This window comes from Mauremys reevesii, linkage group 10, assembly GCF_016161935.1.
Source record: "Mauremys reevesii isolate NIE-2019 linkage group 10, ASM1616193v1, whole genome shotgun sequence".
NCBI classification, from domain to species: domain Eukaryota; kingdom Metazoa; phylum Chordata; order Testudines; family Geoemydidae; genus Mauremys; species Mauremys reevesii.
The window spans coordinates 15,149,134-15,167,665 of record NC_052632.1 but is presented as its reverse complement, the minus strand read 5'-3'; the positions used below and the strand labels follow the sequence as shown (position 1 = coordinate 15,167,665).

Below are 18,532 nucleotides of genomic sequence, written 5' to 3'. Positions count from 1 at the left end.
TCTGTGTCTGTTTCAGGGTTATGTGCAGAGGAGGTGGCTGAAGGTGGAATCAGCCGAGATGCTATGCCTGTGTGTGCAGCTGGATTACAGACATTTCCTCTTGGGAGCACTGGGAAGGGGGAAGCTCAGCCACACTCCTCACGATTGAAATGAGCATGATTTCGCTTGGAAAGAAGGTGCGGGAGCAAATATGCCTCCAGGTGCTTGACATCTTGGGTAATGAAATGCACCAAGGCAAATTTTGCGAGAGGGTCTATGTGAAATGGAAATAGATCTGACCTACCGCCACTGAGCAGGTCCTGAGGGCCGGAGGCCTTCTGTCCAACACAGGCAGCACTACTGTCATCAATGGGTGCTCAGTATCTTCTGTGTATACGCTGCCCTTCACCCAGAAGGGTCCCAGAAATCTAGGGTGAACTGCAGCAGCTGTTTAATAACGCACAACCATTTAGGACTGGAAATGAAGAATAACTTTGCCAATTGAAATGGGAGATGGGGCACAGTGTAATAATTAAAACTGGGCCTTAAGTGGGCCCTTGGTGCTAACACAAAGAGTAACGAACAGCTTGAATATGGCACCTCCAGCAGCATGGTGCCCTTGAACAACATGCAAGGCATTGAGTTCAGCGCTGATCTGAGAAAGTTTCCTCTGCCACTGCATCAGTAGCAGCCACGTGCTCCTTGAGAAATTTACAATAGCCATGATCCCTGTGTCTCCTGAGATCTGGCTTAACCCTTTCCCCCTGCAGTATCAGACTTAGAGATGCTAAGCTCCTAAAGGCTCCAGCTCTCTGGTCCTAGCTGGTTATGTGAGCTTTAGCCATTGTCAGCAGAAATAGAGATGTTTCCTGTGCCGTGGACAGAGCATGCCTGGCTAGCTGGAGAGGAGCAGTGGTCTGAGAACAGATAGGTGGATGGGAATGTTTTGATGAGGCCTTTGTGCTGCAGCGGGGGTGGGAGGGACAGAGGGCCAGGACAGTGCTGGGGTGGCCTTTTCCCTGCAGTAGGGTGGAGAGGGATATGAAATGAAGACATTTAGCAGGGCAGAGGTTGTGTTGTGTCTTTATTCCCACTAAGGCCAACAGGGAGGGAGGCTCAGCCGCATGCTTCCCCATCCTGTTCAGCTCAGTTGTTCTTTTAGTTAAGGCTAGCAAGATCCAGCAGGAAGCCCATTGCCAAATACATGAGCTGCAGCTCTGGAGCAGCTGCTGCCCTTTGCCCTGCTGTCTGGAGAGCCATGACTCATCAGGGGTTTGGCCTGGAAAGTTTACACAGGGTTATGCTGCCTTTCCCTTTTCACCTCCATGGGGTGCTGAGCTCAGCCAGGAAGGTAGAAGTGCCAGCCTCATGCAGCTTGAGGTGTGCGTGCGGGGAGTGCGGGGGGCAGGTTGCTCCCTGTGCACTCTACCACCTTTAGCATGGGGAATGCATCTTCCCCAAGGCTCAGCCTCTGATTCCCCCATACCTCCTGTCTGTCTGGGAATATCTTTGCTAGGAACTTGCTCCCCATACCCCTAAACCAGGGTGAGTGGGTGGGTCGGCAGGGTCTGTGTATGTGTCTGATTCCCACCTCCCTCATTATCCAGCTTGAGGGAGGCTGTGAAACTCTGGGTATTCAAGGACCTGCACTGTCATGCCCCATCTGCTGGGCTGGGGGAGCTGGAAGCATGAAGCAGCCATTCAGCAAGTAGAGGGCTTTCTCCTATGGTGGCAAGGGGCCTCCCCTGCCCATCTGGTGCTGACTGTTTCAATACACCCCAGCATCATGTCTGCAAACAACCAGTATCTTTCAGCCCTTGCTGACCCCTGGATTCCTCCCTCCCGTTAAGTACCTCTGGGCTTCTCACCTCACTAGGGCCCTTTGCATTATTTCTCTGTCCTCTGGCATTCACCACTCCTTCCGACTCAGTCTCTCTGAATTGTACTGATGTGCCACTTCCAACTGAAGTTAAATAAATCCAATCATAACCACGATCTCTGTGCTCCCCACGAAACCCCGCTCCCAACTCAATACATCCCTTTTATCTTTCTCCTTTGTAGCCTTTCAATCCAGACAGCAGTGTCTTTGTCCAATGAACTAAGTTTTCAAGTAAGATTTTTGTGAGCTACAGTTTCAATCCCAAATATGTGAGCCCTACTGCACTCCATCCATCCACCAACATTGCCACTCTGCCAGCAAGAGCCACCTGGGCTGGCAAGCAAGACTTATTCTTCCTGACTGCCCATTGCTCATGGTTCCATTCTAGGTGTTAATGTTGTGGGATTTTTCTCTCCCTGTTTGTTACGTTGTTTTGGTAGGGTTGGGTTAGATGCAGGTCCTGTGTCTCAGTTCCTAGGATCTGCAATGAGAAGGGGGGGTGCATTTTCCAGACTGGTCATGCAATCATCTGTTTTGAATTTGATATGGTCAAGGGAGCCATTTGTCATGTTACCACAGCAACTTGCAGACTCCTTGACCCGTGCAGCTGGGAGGTGGGGCTTTGCGGTGGTACGGTCTGGGGTAAGACGCATCTTTGTCAGAGGATCTGCTTTGTGGCTAGCACAACCGAACGCTCTCAGCTCCTGGCACCCTGCTGATGACAGCGTCCAACTGCTGCTCCGTGAGTACCCAACAGCAGGCATATGCCTAGTGTACAGTCTCCCTAATGCTAGGGAGGGGCAGGGGACAGCTGGCGAAGCAGTTCTGCTTAATGGTTCTGCATTTAATCAGCTGGGAAAGAAGGAATCTGTGCTGGAAGTGGCAATAGGGGATGTCAGAAGGGGTGCCCCTGAAGTGGCATTAGGGTTTTGGAGATTGAAATAGGCTCCTTCCTGAGACGGCTTTGGGATGCATTGGCCACAGTGGATGAAGCAGGCATTGTGCTGTTGTAATGCATTGGACATGGCAATGAGGTGTCTTGGAATCTGTATCTGAACTAGCACTGAGCTGTGCTCCTGAGTAGGTGGAGTGTGTCTGCTTTCTGCGTGCTCCAGAGCTGGCACGGCGTGAGTGGATTGTGCTCTTTCACTCTTGAGCTCTGCCAGTGCTCCTTCATCCTGACCCACCACGGCACCATCTAACCCAGCCCTGACCATTATCCTCACCTTTGCCAGTGTGCCTCAGTCCTGACCTGCTGCATCTCTTGCTACTCTTATCCTGGGTACTTCGCACAGTTCTGCTAATGCCCCTGCACAGTCCTCCACCTCCACCCTGCACAGCTGTACTGCCGCACCTCAATCACGACTCTCAGCACCCCCGGCTATTCATATCCTGAATTCTCACCCCCACCCCCAGCTCTGCAATCCACGAGCCCTGGCTCACAGGACTGTTACTCCAATGTTGGGTTCCCGAGCTTTGCTGATGCCTCTCAACCTCTTCTTTGAGTCCCTGTGTTGCAGGCGCTTTCTTTAGCTGAGGAGGATCATTTGGGACTCTTCTTCGAATCACCAATTCTGATGCTTAATTGGATAGATGGGTTGCTGTTAAGCAATACCAGGTCTCACTCACCTGAGGCATGTACTGCCTCAGCATAGCTCTCTGCCCCTGCCAGTCTAAGATGCAAGAGGTCATAATGTACCATACAGCTTGAGACTCCATCAGGGCCATTTGGCTGACTAGAGACTGGCAGTGAGACCATTTCCAGCATTGTTTTTCCAGGGAACTCCTTGACTAGGCTCTGAACTTTGCTTTGCAGACTGATGTATCATGATGGCAGCAAACAAGAGACAGAAAATGCAGAATGGAAGCACAGAGGTGAGTGTGGGCAAGGGGTGGAGAGGAAAAGACTGCTGTGTATGCGCAACATCAGACTGGCTTGAGGAGTAGGAGGTTGCTAATGCTGCCGGTGGAATATTTGATTCAAATATTATGCTGTATTGTGTTCCGGTGAACAAGCCTGCATCGTCTATGCAACAGATCTGTAACTAGAGCAATATACGGTGTCTGCTGGAAGAAAACAATGATAATCTTTAGCAAGAGCTGTGTTTTTTAAATGCTTTCTCGTAAAAAAAAATCTAAAAAATTCTAGACAAAATCTTTGATTCAATCAATATTGTAAATATCAATTAAATTAAACATGGTTAGAAAATTGTAGTTATTAAAAACCCCAGCTTCCTCGCCCCCCAAAACCAAAGAAGCCCAAAAAATTAAAGTCTAGAAACTCAGTAGTTCAGAGTCCAGAAGCAACCTTAACTCTGATCCTTTAACTGCCTATATATCAACAATCCCAGTGCCCAGTGACTGACCTTACCCACTTTTTCAGTATGGACCACAAACTTGCTACCATGCTAAGAATACAGTACAAATGTAAAGAACCAGAGCCATTGAGATGGCCTCAGTGTAGGAGTTATGTGATTGCTAGCCCTGGAAATGCTATCAACTACCATATTTATCAGCTCAGGACATATATGGGCACCAATCCAAATACAGACACTCTTTCCTCCCCCAACCCTGGAAATCACTGGAAACCCCAATATCTCCTCTTACTCTGTAACATGCATTCCAGAAACAGCACTTGCCTCATAGCCGCCATTCGCCAAGTGTTGATTAGCCCAATCTCCCCCATTCCTCCTCCCACACTGAGGTGACTTGGAGAACCTCTCCACTTCGTAATGTCCTGATCAGACTCATGTGCTGCACTGGGTGATGGGGGCCAGGGATAAAGGGGCCAAGCCAAGGTGTTTTCACTTAACTAGGAATGTCTTGACTTTTAGTGCTTGCTCTGTATGAGCACAATGTTCTAACAGTGCTGTCAGTTCAGAGAGCTCTGTCCAGCTGTAATGTCTTACTGACTGTTGTCTGGGAGTTTGCATTATTACCCCACGCTGCAGAGCCCATGCAAACAAGGTCATGGGCAGAGGCACGCAGTGCCCGGCCTTCCAACATGCTGTCTGTGAGCTGCCCATGGGAGGGCTCTTCCACAGAGAGCACTGTCTCTTAAATGGGGCCGTCCTGTGTCTTTACAGATTGTCCCACTCACCTCCTTTCTGTTCTATTCGGGGTCTTATACCTCACCCACCACTATGGTGACAGGATGTGCTAGAGCCTCAGGGTAAGGTCCCAGTGGGTGCATGGAGATGAGATGCTGTCTGTGAGCTGCCCATGGGAGGGCTCTTCCACAGAGAGCGCTGTCTCTTAAATGGGGCCGTCCTGTGTCTTTACAGATTGTCCCACTCACCTCCCTTCTGTTCTATTCGGGGTCTTATACCTCACCCACCACTATGGTGACAGGATGTGCTAGAGCCTCAGGGTAAGGTCCCAGTGGGTGCATGGAGATGAGGGTTAAATAAACACATCTCTACCCCCCCACCCCAATCCTGATTGCTGCAAAGAAACAAAAGACAAGCCCCCGGGTGCCCTCTCACAGCTACAGCAGGAGCTGAGACATTGACTGTTGTAGTTGATGGGGGAGACCTGTGTAGCCGTTGCTACATAAATGATGTAACTGAGATTTCTGCTCCCATATTAGCAAGCGTTTCCTGCAGGGCTCTCTCTTGTGCACGGTCCCCTAACTTGTCCCGTTCTTGCTGAGCACAGGAGAACGTGCTGCAGAGGGTCTTGCAGCTGCCAGTGGTGAACGCAACCTGCGAAAGCCTTCAGAGGACATACACCAGCACCAAAGAGGTACACCCACTCGTGGCATTGGTGTGTGAGGCCTATGAGAGAGGAGTCAAGGGGGCCAGCTCGCTGGCTGTGTGGAGCATGGAGCCTGTGGTGCGCAGACTGGAGCCGCAGTGTGAGTCTGGATTCTTCCCAGCTGCAGGGGAATGGGGCACGGGGAGCATGTGGGAAGCAGGGACTGTCAGCACATGGGAGCAGCCACAGAGAATCCCCTGCCTGTGAAAAGAAGGCTGCAGTGGAGAGGTTCTGACTAGCAGCCAAAGCACAGGATTGGGAATTGAGAACACCTTGTTCTATGCCTGGCCCTGCCACCAACTCACTCCATGGCCTGGGGCAAGTTTCGTAACTATCCTGCCTCAGTTTGCGCTTGTGACTGTCAGCCCTCCCTGTGCTGGCTTAATGAAGGATGAACAGTGCCCGTACATGTGCTAAACATTTCCCACATAGGCTTAGGTAGGCGGTTGGGCTTCAAGCTTTGCCTGGGCTGGTTTAAGTCGTTTGTTGCTGTGCTATAGACACAGGTCTCCGAGTCAGAGCCCCTCCTCTCTCTAGGACACATCTGGAACATCAAGATCTACCCTGGCCCTCAGAGCAGTGTGTCTGGGCCTGGCAGACCTGCTAGCAGGGCCTGGCCACCCCCCTAGCCCTTCCCAAAGAAAAAGCCCCTGCAGCATCTCCAGAAATGAATTGTGGGAAAATCAGTGAAGGGTCAAGTCCAGGCCTGTCTGCAGCTCCCAGATCATCCTGATTCCATCCCATGGCGAGGAGGGAGAGGAGGAGGGGGAGGGAAGGGGGAGGAAAAGAAAGTGCAAAGTCAGCAGCTCAGCACGAGGCCTGAGTGCTCTGTCCAGCTGGCTCCTTCCCAGCTCTTTCCCAATGCTAACTCCCCGACTGGCTGCGGCCTGCCAAAGCCAGGGCCAGGGAGCAGCAAAGCCCCAGATGCACCCAGCCTCCAGCCAGAGCTCAGCTGCTCAGCCAGGAATCTTTCCCAATGCCCATCCTTGTGGCGCTAGGCGGGGAACATGACACAGGCCTGCAGGAGCTGTAGTCTGTTGTGGATTTGGCCACACCCCATTGATTGTCCCCTCTGACCCATGTGTGTCCTGCACTTCCCCAGGACACAGCAGGTTAGGCGTGGAGCGGGAGGGTGCTGATGCAGCCGCCAAGGGACGGGGCAGAGGGAGGGTAGAATCCGTCAGCACTAGCACTACTATATTGCCTGCCTGCACCTCCAAGCACTTTCCAAACAGTATGAACTCATTCAGCCTGTCGGGGAGGAGGGGCCAGGTCATTGCACTTAAGTCTTCTTCTGAAGCATTGCACTTCCCCGTTCCCACCGCCCCCAGCCTCAGCACTGCTCTAGGGCATTGCGTTTAGTACTGACTCAGAGAGCAAAGGTGCCCTCTACTGTGCCACCTGCACCCCTCCCTGCAGCACAGTGCCTGCCAACTTTCTGGTGGGGTATCAGGATCTGAACTGACACAGAAAAGGGAACCCCCTACTGAGTCATCCACCCCGCTCCATGCAGCACAGAGCCCACTACCACCATGCTAATATCCAGGCTTTGTTTGGTTCAGTCACAGCTGCCAACATCCTGGCCTGTAGGGGCTTGGATCACCTGGAGGAGAAGATCCCTGCCCTCCAGTACCCAGTGGAGAAAGTAAGTAATGGACCCAACCCCTCTCCCCCATCAGCCTGTGGGACCCATCCATTCCTGCCCCCCCCCATGGGAACCATCCATTCTTGCCACCCCCCCACCCCGTGGGACCCATCCATTCCTGGATGTTGCCCACCCCACGAATCTCCCGGGGGAGAGCTCTGTTTTCATGGGACAGTGGGGGCATTGGCTTCATTCCCTGAATCCATGTGGGTGATAACTGGGTGGTGATGGGCTCTTCTGAGGCCAATAGGGCAACGTGCTAGGAGCCACTGGTCTCCTCTGGGCAGCCAGAGAGTCAGCCAAAGCTAGGGGTGAGTGTATGGGGGGCCTAGGGTCATTCCTAAAGACATGCAGACCAGACATGCTGCTCCCCGTGCCCCATTCCCTTCAGCATCCTTCAACCCCGAGTGAGACCATCTAGGCGCGGATGCTCCTCTCCTGTGGGGCTGCCTCCACACACAGCCATGCTTTGAGTTCCATTGGTCACCGTATCTTCCCGCAGCAAGACCTGGGTGACTGGAACATGTTGCATGTCTCTTCTCCATTTCTCCTCATGCAGATTGCATCTGAATTGAAGGGCTCCATCTCCACCCCCATTCAAACTGCCAGGAGCACCATTGGCAACTCCATAGCTGGCACCTTGGACAGGGTCTTGGGGCTGACTGCTGAGGGTTATGAGCTGACCAAGAGCACAGTAAGAAGCACAGCAGAATACACCTCTAGCAACCGGGTTAGCCAGATGGCAGCTGCTGGGGTAGACGGAGCCCTGGGACAGCTAGAGAAGTTGGTGGAGTTTCTCCTGCCAGAAGAGGAGCATGAGCCAGGTAACCCTGCCTCCTCAGTCATCAATGGATGGTGTTGCGAGTGGGAGGGGGACACTGGGTGCTAATGCAGAAGCCTTTCCCTTTGGGGAGACCTGAATCAAATCGGATTCACACGAAAATGGCTCAGGTGGCCTTTGCCTGGGTCGCAGCACAGTGAAGCTTGCCCAGTTCAGTGGGTTTGTCAGGCCTCTGCTCAGGAGACACGCAGGCCTGGGGTAGTGTGGGGAGGGGTGGGAGTTCCAGGTCCGGAGCCTGGACAGGTCTGTGTGAGGGCTCCAGCACCAGGTTAGCAGAGTTTGCTGCCATTCAGGACTGAGGTGCACTGGCAGCTTTTCCAGCCTGTCTGCACTACGGCTGGTTCTGGCCAGGACCAAGGGAGAATGTCCCTTTTGTGCTGTCTTCCCCGCACGCCTGGCGGATGCCTCCGTGGGAACGTGTGAGGATTTATGTGCACTAGGATAGGGTAGAGCCTCCTCTCTCTCACCTAGCCTGCTTGGGAGATCCCCTGGTGGTGTCCTGAGTAGCAACAGGGAGGGAGGGGTGGCCCTGTGAATACCCTTCTTGGCAGGTTATTGTTCCTTCTTCCTTGTTATGTCCTCAGACACAGTAAATGGCCCAGTGATTCTACCTGTGCAAGGGGCCCCACATGATGGGCCCTTCCAACGGAGGTACAATCTGCCTCCTGCAACCAACCAGTTCTCAGGGCGCCAGCTGCTGAGCTTTCCACAAGGTGGCGCTGTCACCCTAGTCAGATACCTTCTTCAGATGGAGCCTGAAAGAAGAGAAAAGGGGGCTGATTATTCCTCAGCAAGGTGCAGCACTTGGCTGGGTGGTTGGGGCTGAGGGACAGGCGTGGAGGGCTGAAAAAGGAGCTTCTGAAATGAAAGCTCTGACTAGAGTGCCAGGCGCTGTACAGAGCTGTATGGGGCTTTGCTGTACATCTGGTGTAGCAGGGCAGTTCCGATGCAGAGACCTGCTCCTGTGCACCACTAGAATTCTGCCCCCAGAGATCCCAGGAGAGCAGTTCCATGCCAAGTCTCCCATGGAAAGAGGGTGCAGAGCTGGTCAGGTGAATCCCAGGCCATGTGTGTTGTTCCCACCTCTCCCCATACTGGTTTCATGCCCATTCCCAGTTGGCTCTGTCTCTTTGCCCGTAGCTCATGAGCCCACAAGTGTGCATGGATCTGAAGTGACGCCCTTCCAGCCACAGCCTGGCACCTTCACCAGGATCGGTGCTTTGGCCAGCACCATCTCCCACCGTGCCTACCAGCAGACAGCCAGAACCATCCAGCGCACTAGAGCCAGGGGGCAAGAGCTGACCACATGGATTCCAGGCTTGGTGAGTGCCGGGGCCCTGCCCTGCACAGCACAGAAGGGGAACCTCTTGCAGTGACTCCTGGGGACTCTGGCAGCAGCTTAGTGCCAGGATGGATCTGCCATAAAACATGGGCGTAAAACATAGCCCCTTGGGTCTATAAAAAGTCCGGCTCACTGCTGGATCCCAAGCCACACAAACGACAGCCAATGTTTAATGGAGGACCTAGACAAAAACAGTGCTTTGGGGCCCCCTGCTGGTTTAGCAGCTGTTACTGCACAATCCCCATCTCCTAACTATGAAGGATGCTAGCACAGAGACAGGGAGGTAAATATAAGTAATATTATTAAATTATACTATGCCCTTCTCATCTTTGCATCTGTCTATTTCTGTCTCCAAGGCTCTCTGAGTGCTTTACACACCCTAATCAGTTAAGTCTCTCAGCAGGGTAGGACGGGGTTTTATCCTCATTTCACTGAGGAGAAACTGAGCCACAGTTGCCCAAGTCACCAAGATCACAGCAAGTTCATGTCAGGAACAGAACCCAGGTGTCCTGCCACCCAGTGTCCTATTCTAACGGCTGAGGCCCATCCCCACTTCCCTGTCTAGGAGCTAGGCCAGGGTCTCATGCTTGGTGGAGGGCAGGATACTGGGCATTGCAGTTGTGAATATATTTCTCTTTGCTTGCACCATGGGAAGAGCCAAGTGGCTCTTTGGCTCATGCTTTGCTGCTAGCTGCTCGCGCTCCCTCCAAAGCAGGCAGGATCCTGGCCCCTTCTAATCTCTGTGGCATCAGTGCGCGCAAGGCCCCTGCCAAGCTAGCAGTCTGGATTATTTTTAACTGGCTCTAAATTTAGAATGTTAATTAATGGTCTTGATGTAACATCCTTCCCAGAGCAAAAGGCCCCAGCGGAAGCACAGATAAAATCAGGAGTAAAAAGCCCCCTTCCGACCCACGGTCTCGCCACTCTGCTCCCCTGGGGTTGGAAACCACCCCCAGCCCCACCAGAACCGCACAGCCCCCTGCCGCCTTTGGGATTTCTTCCCATGTGTGTCTCTATGTCCTCTGACCTTTGGACATCCCGTCACAGTTACAGCCCTGACCCAGAATGGACCCTGCGAGCCACTCATTCCGGTTAGAGCTCACAAGCTAAGCAGGGCTGGCCTGGGTTGGCTGGGAGACCTCCAGGGAACATGGAGCTGCTGCAAGGGACGGGTGTGAGTGACTCGTTAGAGGACTCTCTTGACCACAGTGCTGCAGCGCGACACGAGGGGTGCTGTGCTGTGGGGAGCGGTGTTAGGGGAGAGAATCGGATGGTACCTAACTCCCAAGGACTGGGCCACTTATGGTGATTAAAGATCTAAAGTCACTTTTGGAAAGAGTTAGGGTTTGACCCCTGTGTTCTGGCCAAATTCCATCCAGGGTAATTGCATCTCGACTCGCCAGATCCCCCCTGTGGTTTTTAATGGCTCTGGAATTCTCTTTACTTTCTGTCCTAAACTGTTGTGCAGCTTTGTTATGGATCTGTCAAACAGCTGCTGCTTTGCACCCAGACGAGGCAGGCGGCATGTCAGTGGTGGGTGAGTGTTCCCTGCGTGTCTCTCAGCTCTAGCGCAGGAGACTGATGGGAAATGTTGGCGTTTTAACGTATTTATTGCTAGGCTTTCCCCTTAGCATTCATCTCCTCACAGTAGTACCTGAGCATGCATAGCATCACCGGGCCGAGCCTGGCAGCCCCATCAGTGCTGTCCCCCGTGTGCAGGTGGGAACAGGCGTGGCTCGGGGGTGGCTTGCCCGGCATGAAGCAGTGGAAATGTCCTGTGGTATGCTGTGTGTTAGTGCAGCTCCCCCTCCCTTGCTGCTGGCCTCCAGGCTCTCAATGGACACTCAGCTTTTCTGTGGGAATCTGGAGCCCTGGCGAGGGGCAGTGAACTCTGACTCATCAGCCTTGTGCTGGCATCATGTATTGCCAGGGTGGGCTGCAGAAACACCTGGATTCGGGAGCCAGCAACAAGCACAAGGGATGCAGTCATGAAATTCCGAGTGCAGCCTCAGTGCAGCAGCCGCCCCGCTCCATGGTGGCCCTGGTGAGGTCCCACCTGTGAGCAGGGGCTCTCTGCTCTCTCTCGCTGCAGAGTGCCGTGGCCAGGCAGAGCACAGCCAAGGCCCAGCAGGTCTTGTATGATGTGCAGAATGCAGCAGCTGGTTGGCTCAGCAAGGAGCAAAGTAAGGAGCCAGAACAGGAGCAAGAGAAGGAGGAGCTGAAGAAAGAAGAAACCAAAGCGAGTGAGGTACAGAGAGGGGCACACCTGCTCTGATGGGTCAGCGAGGGAATCTTTACAAAGCCCCCTGCAGGCCCTGTCCAGTGGCCAAGGCAGCAGTTTTAGCCCTTAGTGCGGTCAGGGATCAGATACAGAAGGAAAGCTGAGGCTCAGGGAGGTGGGGGAGGGAAGAGTGTGTGATTCTCCCAAGGCTGTAGAGGGAGTCGGTAGCAGAGCTGGGTACAGAACCCAGGAGTTCTGGCTCCCAGCCCCCTGCAATAACTGCTAGACCACACTATCACATAAAGGGAAACAGTTCTATTTAGTAGCCACTGTGATCACATGGGTCATGCTCCCCGTGCCCCTCTGCCTCTTGGTCTTTATTCCCAAGGACCTTGGGCAGCTCTCAAGGGTCTCTTCTGCTTGTGCCCTCCCAGGTGGAGGTGTGGAGATGGCTGTTGCAAGCTGAGGGTTTGGAAGCCCTGGCAGAGGGGCAGGAAGTGAGAGTCTTTAGCCTCCCTCACTTGGCGGAGGCTCTGGAGAGGCCCCTGTCCTCAGCCACTACCCTTGAACAGGGAGTCGGCAGCCTCCAGGCCTGTCAGATGCAGAGGCCTGGAGTCTCTGGCCTGGCTGAGCTGTGTTTGTTGCAGTGAGGGGAAGCTGCTCACACTTCCAGTTTTCGGCCCACAGCCCTAGGGGCAGTTTAGGCAGCCAGGGCTAGCTGGTGAGTAGGGATGCCCTGCTACACCCCTCTTTGCCCTAGAGGGCACAGGGCCTTGCACTGGGCACAGAGGGGATGGCATAGAGCCACTACTGGTGAAGCTCTGACACCTAGGGATGGGTTCACCTCTGCAGGGGAATCCTTGGGAGGCAAATCCACCGGCTTCACAGCTGCTTTGTGCTGTCGAACTCCGAGCCAGGTTCTCGGTTCTGGTCCAAGTGGTGGAAATGGCTGAGTGGAAGCTTTCCCCTAGTAGGAGGTCTGCTGGGACAAGGAAGAAGGGAAGTGAGAGCCCTGCACCTTTGCCCTCCCCACCCTCAGTACAACTAGGGGAGTTGGACAAACATCCACCGGAAATACCGCCTGGAACCAAATAGCTGGGGAAGGAGGAGGGGCTTGTCTTGTCTCTGGAGGCCTGGGGGCTTGGGCAAGGGAGGACAGGAAAGAAGCTGCTCAGCCCAAGGCCAAGGGCACTGGCTCCGAATCATCTGTTCAGTCTTTGGGCTGCTGGGGGCTGGGGCACTCCAAGGGAAGGACAGGGCTGCAGGACAGAGATGGTGCCTGGGGCCTGCTGTTCTTCCCCGGCATGGGCTGTGCCTGGCACTTACCAGACCGTCTGGGCGTGTTTCTCTTTGCAGATGGCTGAGGGTGCCAAGACTCCAGGCCTCCTGGGCAGCATGGCCCAGCGCCTACAAACTGCCTATCTCTCCACCATCTCCAACGTGAAGAGGGTCCCCTCTGCTGCCTGGGGGACAGCTGGGGAGCTGCTCCAACTCACCCCCCGCAAGGCAGCTTCCATAGCCAGAGAGAAGGTGGGCACTCTGGGGGGTGCCCTGCGCAGCGTCACTGGGAGCATGGTGGAGACACTTTCCTACTATGTGCCGGTGAGTTTATCCCGTCCGCTGAGAGCTGCACTGCAGGAGAGAGGGGGCTCTGGGAGGGCAGGACATTCTTGGCCAGGATCAGCCCCTTCTGGCCTGGGGCCTGGATCTTCCCCCACCTCTGGCTGGAGCCCCTCCCTGCTGGGAATCCTACCAAGGGCTCCTAGAGCAGCAGACTCGCTGCCAGTCTGGGGCTTCTTTGGACCATGTTAGAGATGGCGCCTTCAGCTCAGAATGGAGCAGGGGCACTCCCTGGGCTTGGGCAAGTGATGGACTCTTCTTGGCTTTGCTTACACAGGCCATGGTGCAGGGGGGTGCCCTGCTGATGCACCCCAGTCTTGGCCGCCTCACACCCAGCTGTGCCAGTGCCTCAGTCCTGACCTGAAGCCCCCCTGCTAGTCCAGTCCTTTGCCCCCTTCCCCCAGTGAAGCCAAAGTCATGACCAAGGGTCACTGGAGAGCGTTGTCTGGAGCCCCAAAGCAGGGGCTACTGCCAGTCAGCTGTGAGGTGCACACCCATTAGCTAATGTGGCCTCTCCGATTGGCTGGCCCAAAAGCCACATACTGCATGTGGGGGTCTGTCCTTCCATTCACCGGACAGACTACTGCAGCCAGGCCCCCGGAGTGCTGCTCACGTGGACTGTCCTAGGAAATCCCAGCTGAGAGTCTGGGTCTGTGACCAGAAATTCCTGGCAAGGTGAAAGTTCAGGGAGTGACCCACCTCCCCTCCAGCTGATTCCTGCCTCCCCCGGCCTGACCCAGGGCTCTCAGCCCATTAGTCATGTGTCCATGGAGACGCAGAGTGCCCCCTGAACCCACTGGGCTCCACTGCCCACCCCCTGGGGACCTGTCTGGAGTTGAGTTCTCAGCTGCTGGCTTCAGCCACAGACTTTTCTGCTTTGTGGGCCAGGAGCCCCAGCTCCCGTGGTGGGTGTATGGTCTGAGTAGCCTGGAGGATACAGGGCTTTGTGAGGGGTAGAAGAGAGAGATTGGGAGGGGCAGGGAGAGGGGCCCATTGAGGAGCAGGCAGTATTGTCAGATCAGTGTGCTGGTGAATAAAGACCCAAGGCCCCCTGAGCAGCTCCCGGTGCAGAGCTCCACTGGGAGGGCTGGTGTCTGGCACCTACTTACCTGGTCAGTGTTTGTGACTGTGTCAGTAATAGTCCATGGATAAAGCGGTCCCTGCTTGCAGGGGTCCCCCGGAATGGGTTGCTTTGCAGTGGGGGCCTGGGGTCCCATCTTTCTCCAGTGTGCACTATACTTACGACTCAAAATGCCACTGCCCCAAAAGGTGGGAGGGAGGAGGATCAGGGGAGGTGCCCTTGCCTGGTGGCAGGGGACGCTCTGCAGTCTCCTCCTGGTGCTCTTTCTGCAGAGTGAAGGGAGCAGATGCCTGGCAGGGAGGGGCCACCTCTGCAGAGTGGTGGTGTGGGGAGGTGGGTTCTTGCAAACACCAGCCCAGCAAGAGCACAGGCACCTCCTTACGTTGGTCCCAGTAGCTGCTGGGAATCCAGCCAGAACTGCCTCCTTGTCGACAGACCCCTTGGGCTGGCTCAGCAGTCAGGAAAAGCCTCAGTGCCTTGATGTCACCCCCTGAGCACTGCTCCCCAGGGTGTCTCACCCCGACTCTTCCTATCACATTGAGGCACTTGCTGTCCTGGGACTGGTCACAGACCCTGCTCCTCATACCCTTCCAGACAGCTCGGCAGCCTGGCTTGGGGCAGAGAAGCCAACATGGCAAAGGGAACCAGCCCCAGCGATGAACCAGTCACCCTGCTGTGTCTGGTGCCTGGGCCAGACTCCACTTGGGAGTCCAGGCAGCAGCCATCCTCCCTGCACGTTACAGGGCAGATCCTGGCTGGGGATGGAGTAGGGCTGGGTCTAGAGGCCAACCTGGTCCTGTCTTTGGGAGGCTTTACTTGTGCACTTCCCCATCCCCAGGCAGCCTTGGCCCTCTGTCTTTGAGCACATGAGCTAGGTGGGAAACCCTCAGCCCTCTTGGGTCTCCACCCCTGAGGCCAGGGGGCCTGTGGAAAAGCCTGGCAGGGAAAATCCCAGAAGCAGCCAAGACCAGAACAACTAGATCTAATACATCCTTCATCTGGACAGCGAGAGACAACCCGAGCTAAGAGGCCTGAACCTGGGGTCCGGTGCCCACATGGCTGGAGAGACAAGTCAGAATCAACCATTTTGAGAAGTTAACTCTGCTCCTCTAGCTGATCACTGCATCTCCCAGCCACTGTCCCCTGGCTACGGAGCAGGGGGTGGGAGAGCGAGGGGTGGGTCAGCTGCAGGTCCCTTGGAGCCTGAGCAGAGCCTGGTGGCAGGTCTGGGCCCAGCAGCGCTGCAGTATCTCCAGACCTGAGTTCGTCCTGAGGGCCACTGCGGACCCTTTGGCCAGTGTGCCGCTCTCCCTTTGGTATGCTGTCCCAGGACGAGCAGAGTGACCTCCTAGGCTGGGAGCAGTCACTTGTGGGGAGGGGGCAGGGAGGCTGCTTGGCTCCAATCTGAAGCAGGAATGTGTGGGATGAGGAGGGGGAGCTAACCCCACAGGGTCCCCCCACTGAGCAGAGAATGAGTTTGGTGCAGCTGGTCCTGCTGCCCCGTCTCCTGCAGGGGAAGCAGGGAGGATGCTGAAGGCCAGGGAGGGCGTCTGCGGGGGCCATGCTTTGCAGTCTTGGCATTCCTTACCCCCCAAGGCCACTGCGCCAGCTCCCCAGCCCTCTCCTAGCCCTTTTATTCCTGCCAGGTTGGGTTGAACTCGGTGTGTAAGAGCTGCAGTGAAGCCTCCTCATCCCTGCCCAGCACGCGGGGATTTAGCTAAAGGGATTAATTCCCTCTGGGCAGCATGGTCCAGATGGAGGCCTCTTTGGCCTGAGGCTCATGCAGCCCCCTCACACTCTGAACCCACCGAGGGGATGGGGAGGCTGGGCCTCACAGAGAAGGTCTGGAGCAGGGCTGCGGGGCGGGTTTCTTCCCCCTATCTGGGAAGGAGGGCAGAGGATGGAGGGCCAGTCATTCCCTTCCTCTGTTTATTTCCATAGCATCTTCCTGCACATGCCGCACCATTGAAATGCAGCCACCTCTGGGGTGGGGAAAGTGTGGCAGTGGATTCTGTCCAGACATGGGGGCAAATGGAAACTCTTTTGATAAGTGTCGGGGGCTCCTTTACTTATGGTGCAGAGCAGACAGGAGCTAAGTGTGATTCCCTCGGTACTCAGATGTTTCTCTGGCAGCCATTGGCCAAGGGGCAGGGTGGTGCTTCAGGCCACCCATAGGCAGGTGGGGTATTAACACGTGTGCTCTCGCTGTTCAGCTCCCCAGGCTGCTGGCAAAGAAAGAGGAGCCGGCGCATGAGAAGGAGCCCCCTCCTGAGCCACAACGAGGTCAGAAGGGCTCCAGGCCTGTGGCTCCCCCATACCCGGAGAAATCCCAGCTGCGAGGAGACTGGCGAGCCAACCGAGCTCACCATCCCCTCTCCTTCCTGGGGCTGGAGGATCCCTTCTTCCTGCAGCCGAGCTCCATCCAGCGCCAGGCTCCACAGCGGAGTCCAACCTTCGAGCCCGACTACCCCATGTCCCGCAAATCTGCCTTCTCCCCCTACAGAGAGGGGCTCAGCACCAGGAGGGTGAGCAAAAATTCATACCGCTACAGCCCGGAGCCTGTGTACACCAGGGCTAACTATAGCAACCTCTACACTATGGCCTTCAAGAAGGACTGAGCGGGGGCGGGGGCCCAGAGCTCCCTCCCTCCCTGCTTCACACATGCCAGCCTGCACCTGCTGCGCTTAGCACCTTGTCGAGCATCATGCTGTTGGTTTCAGTATTAGGACCCTCAGGAGTTAATCTCAAAGCAGTGCTCCCTCTGCACAGCCCCGGCACAGACAAGGGGAGAGCGACGGGGACTTACCTTCACCTCTGGCACCAGGGTCAAGTGCAGCTTGAGGCCAGGAGTGAAATGAGTTTGACGGTCCCGGCTCATTCCCTTTTCCAGCAGGCTGGGTGCGTTCAGGCCTGTTTCTGAGTGTCTGCCCGGAAGGGAGCTGGCACGGAGACCGAGACTGATTTGAGGCCCTGCTTAGTGGGGAGGTCTGCCATGCAGTATTACTATGGCCATGGGGGTAAAATGAGGGTAGGGTTGCCATTTGTGTCACTGTCCATCCCTCCAAGGTGACCCCACAGGGAAAGAAATGGGGTTGGGCCCTGTTGGCTTCTTTCTGAAGAGAGGTCACAGAGGGTCCTCAGTCCCTAATTCTCTGGTGTTTTACAGCAGCCGTATCAGGAATGTCAGGGCTGGTCTGTGCTGGTTTTACTGGCGGAGCCACTGGGGCTTTTGTATCAGAGGGGTAGCCGTGTTAGTCTGGATCTGTAAAAGCAACAAAGAATCCTGTGGCACCTTATAGACTAACAGACGTTCTGCAGCATGAGCTTTCGTGGGTGAATACCCACTTCTTCAGATGGGGCTTTTGTATTATACTGGGCGTCTTCTCAGCCCTCAGTTGAAGGGACAAAGTGCTGAATCTTAGCAAAGATGGCCTTTCTCCACCAGGTTCACTGCTCCTTGTAGTTACATGGCTTGCAATATGTGTCATTCTGGGTTGCTTTCATCCCTCAAACTGCCTTGTGAGGTAGATGGAATAAGCAAGCCCTAGTGTGGGGTGAGGAGCAATTTCTGGTCCCCTCTTGCCTGTGATGGGTTGAATGGCAGTGACACAGTAAGAGAGCGTTTCCTGAGTGGGAATGTGAGGACTGGAAGCAGGAAAATGAAGGAAGAAGCAGGCTCTAATGTGAGGGAGCAGAGAGGAGAGAAGCGGGGGAAGAGGGAGCAGGGAGGAGAGGGAAAGGGGGGGAGAGGGAGCAGAGAGGAGAGAGAAAGGGCAGAAGCTGGGAGGCCATGTTGCTTATGACTGGGACTTGCTCCGTAGGACTTATCAGGCACGTACCCTGTGTGAGCAGCAGCTGAGGCGGAGACTTGTCTTTGCACTGTAGGCTGGGGGAGCCGAGTTCTGCTGCAGACCAGCCCCTCTCCTTCCAGGGCCATCAGACAGCAGCTTTATAAATGTCTGAGGGGGGAACGTGGCTTCCCATCCTCATTCCTTCCCACCCCTACCCCACACAGGCCAATCCTGCCTCTGGCCTAGTCTAGTCTTCCTCTGCAGAAGTCACTTGAGACCCAGGGGCAGGATCCATGGGTGAGATCGCCCCAGAAGCCAGGCCATCTCCTTGCCCCTCCATGTGGTTGGTGGTAGGGCTTTGTGGAGTCAGTAACAAG

The 18,532-nt window shown here is 55.2% G+C and overlaps 1 protein-coding gene across 2 annotated transcripts; it reads left to right on the top strand.

The window, feature by feature from the left end:
* The first annotated feature begins 2,477 nt into the window (after nt 1-2,477).
* PLIN1 (perilipin 1) lies at nt 2,478-17,585 on the top strand. 2 transcript variants are annotated; one of them, XM_039490985.1, is made up of 9 exons: nt 2,478-2,600; nt 3,675-3,733; nt 5,516-5,602; nt 7,177-7,259; nt 7,819-8,083; nt 9,241-9,422; nt 11,535-11,690; nt 13,020-13,265; nt 16,578-17,585. In XM_039490985.1, exons 2-9 carry the CDS (start codon nt 3,679-3,681, stop codon nt 16,980-16,982), a joined length of 1,479 nt encoding a protein of 492 aa, XP_039346919.1. In that variant the 5' UTR covers nt 2,478-2,600; nt 3,675-3,678; the 3' UTR covers nt 16,983-17,585. The 2 variants fall into 2 exon arrangements, with proteins under 2 accessions (XP_039346919.1, XP_039346918.1); XM_039490984.1 differs by having other exon boundaries at nt 5,516-5,714.
* Nucleotides 17,586-18,532: the final 947 nt, after the last annotated feature.

Bases quoted from the DNA above. Each gene is read 5' to 3' on its own strand.
- PLIN1 (XM_039490984.1), top strand. From the start codon at position 3,686: ATGATGGCAGCAAACAAGAGACAGAAAATGCAGAATGGAAGCACAGAG. The intron at 8,084-9,240 runs GTAACCCTGCCT...CTTTGCCCGTAG, and splicing joins AGAAGAGGAGCATGAGCCAG to CTCATGAGCCCACAAGTGTG. The intron at 9,423-11,534 runs GTGAGTGCCGGG...CTCTCGCTGCAG, and splicing joins CCACATGGATTCCAGGCTTG to AGTGCCGTGGCCAGGCAGAG.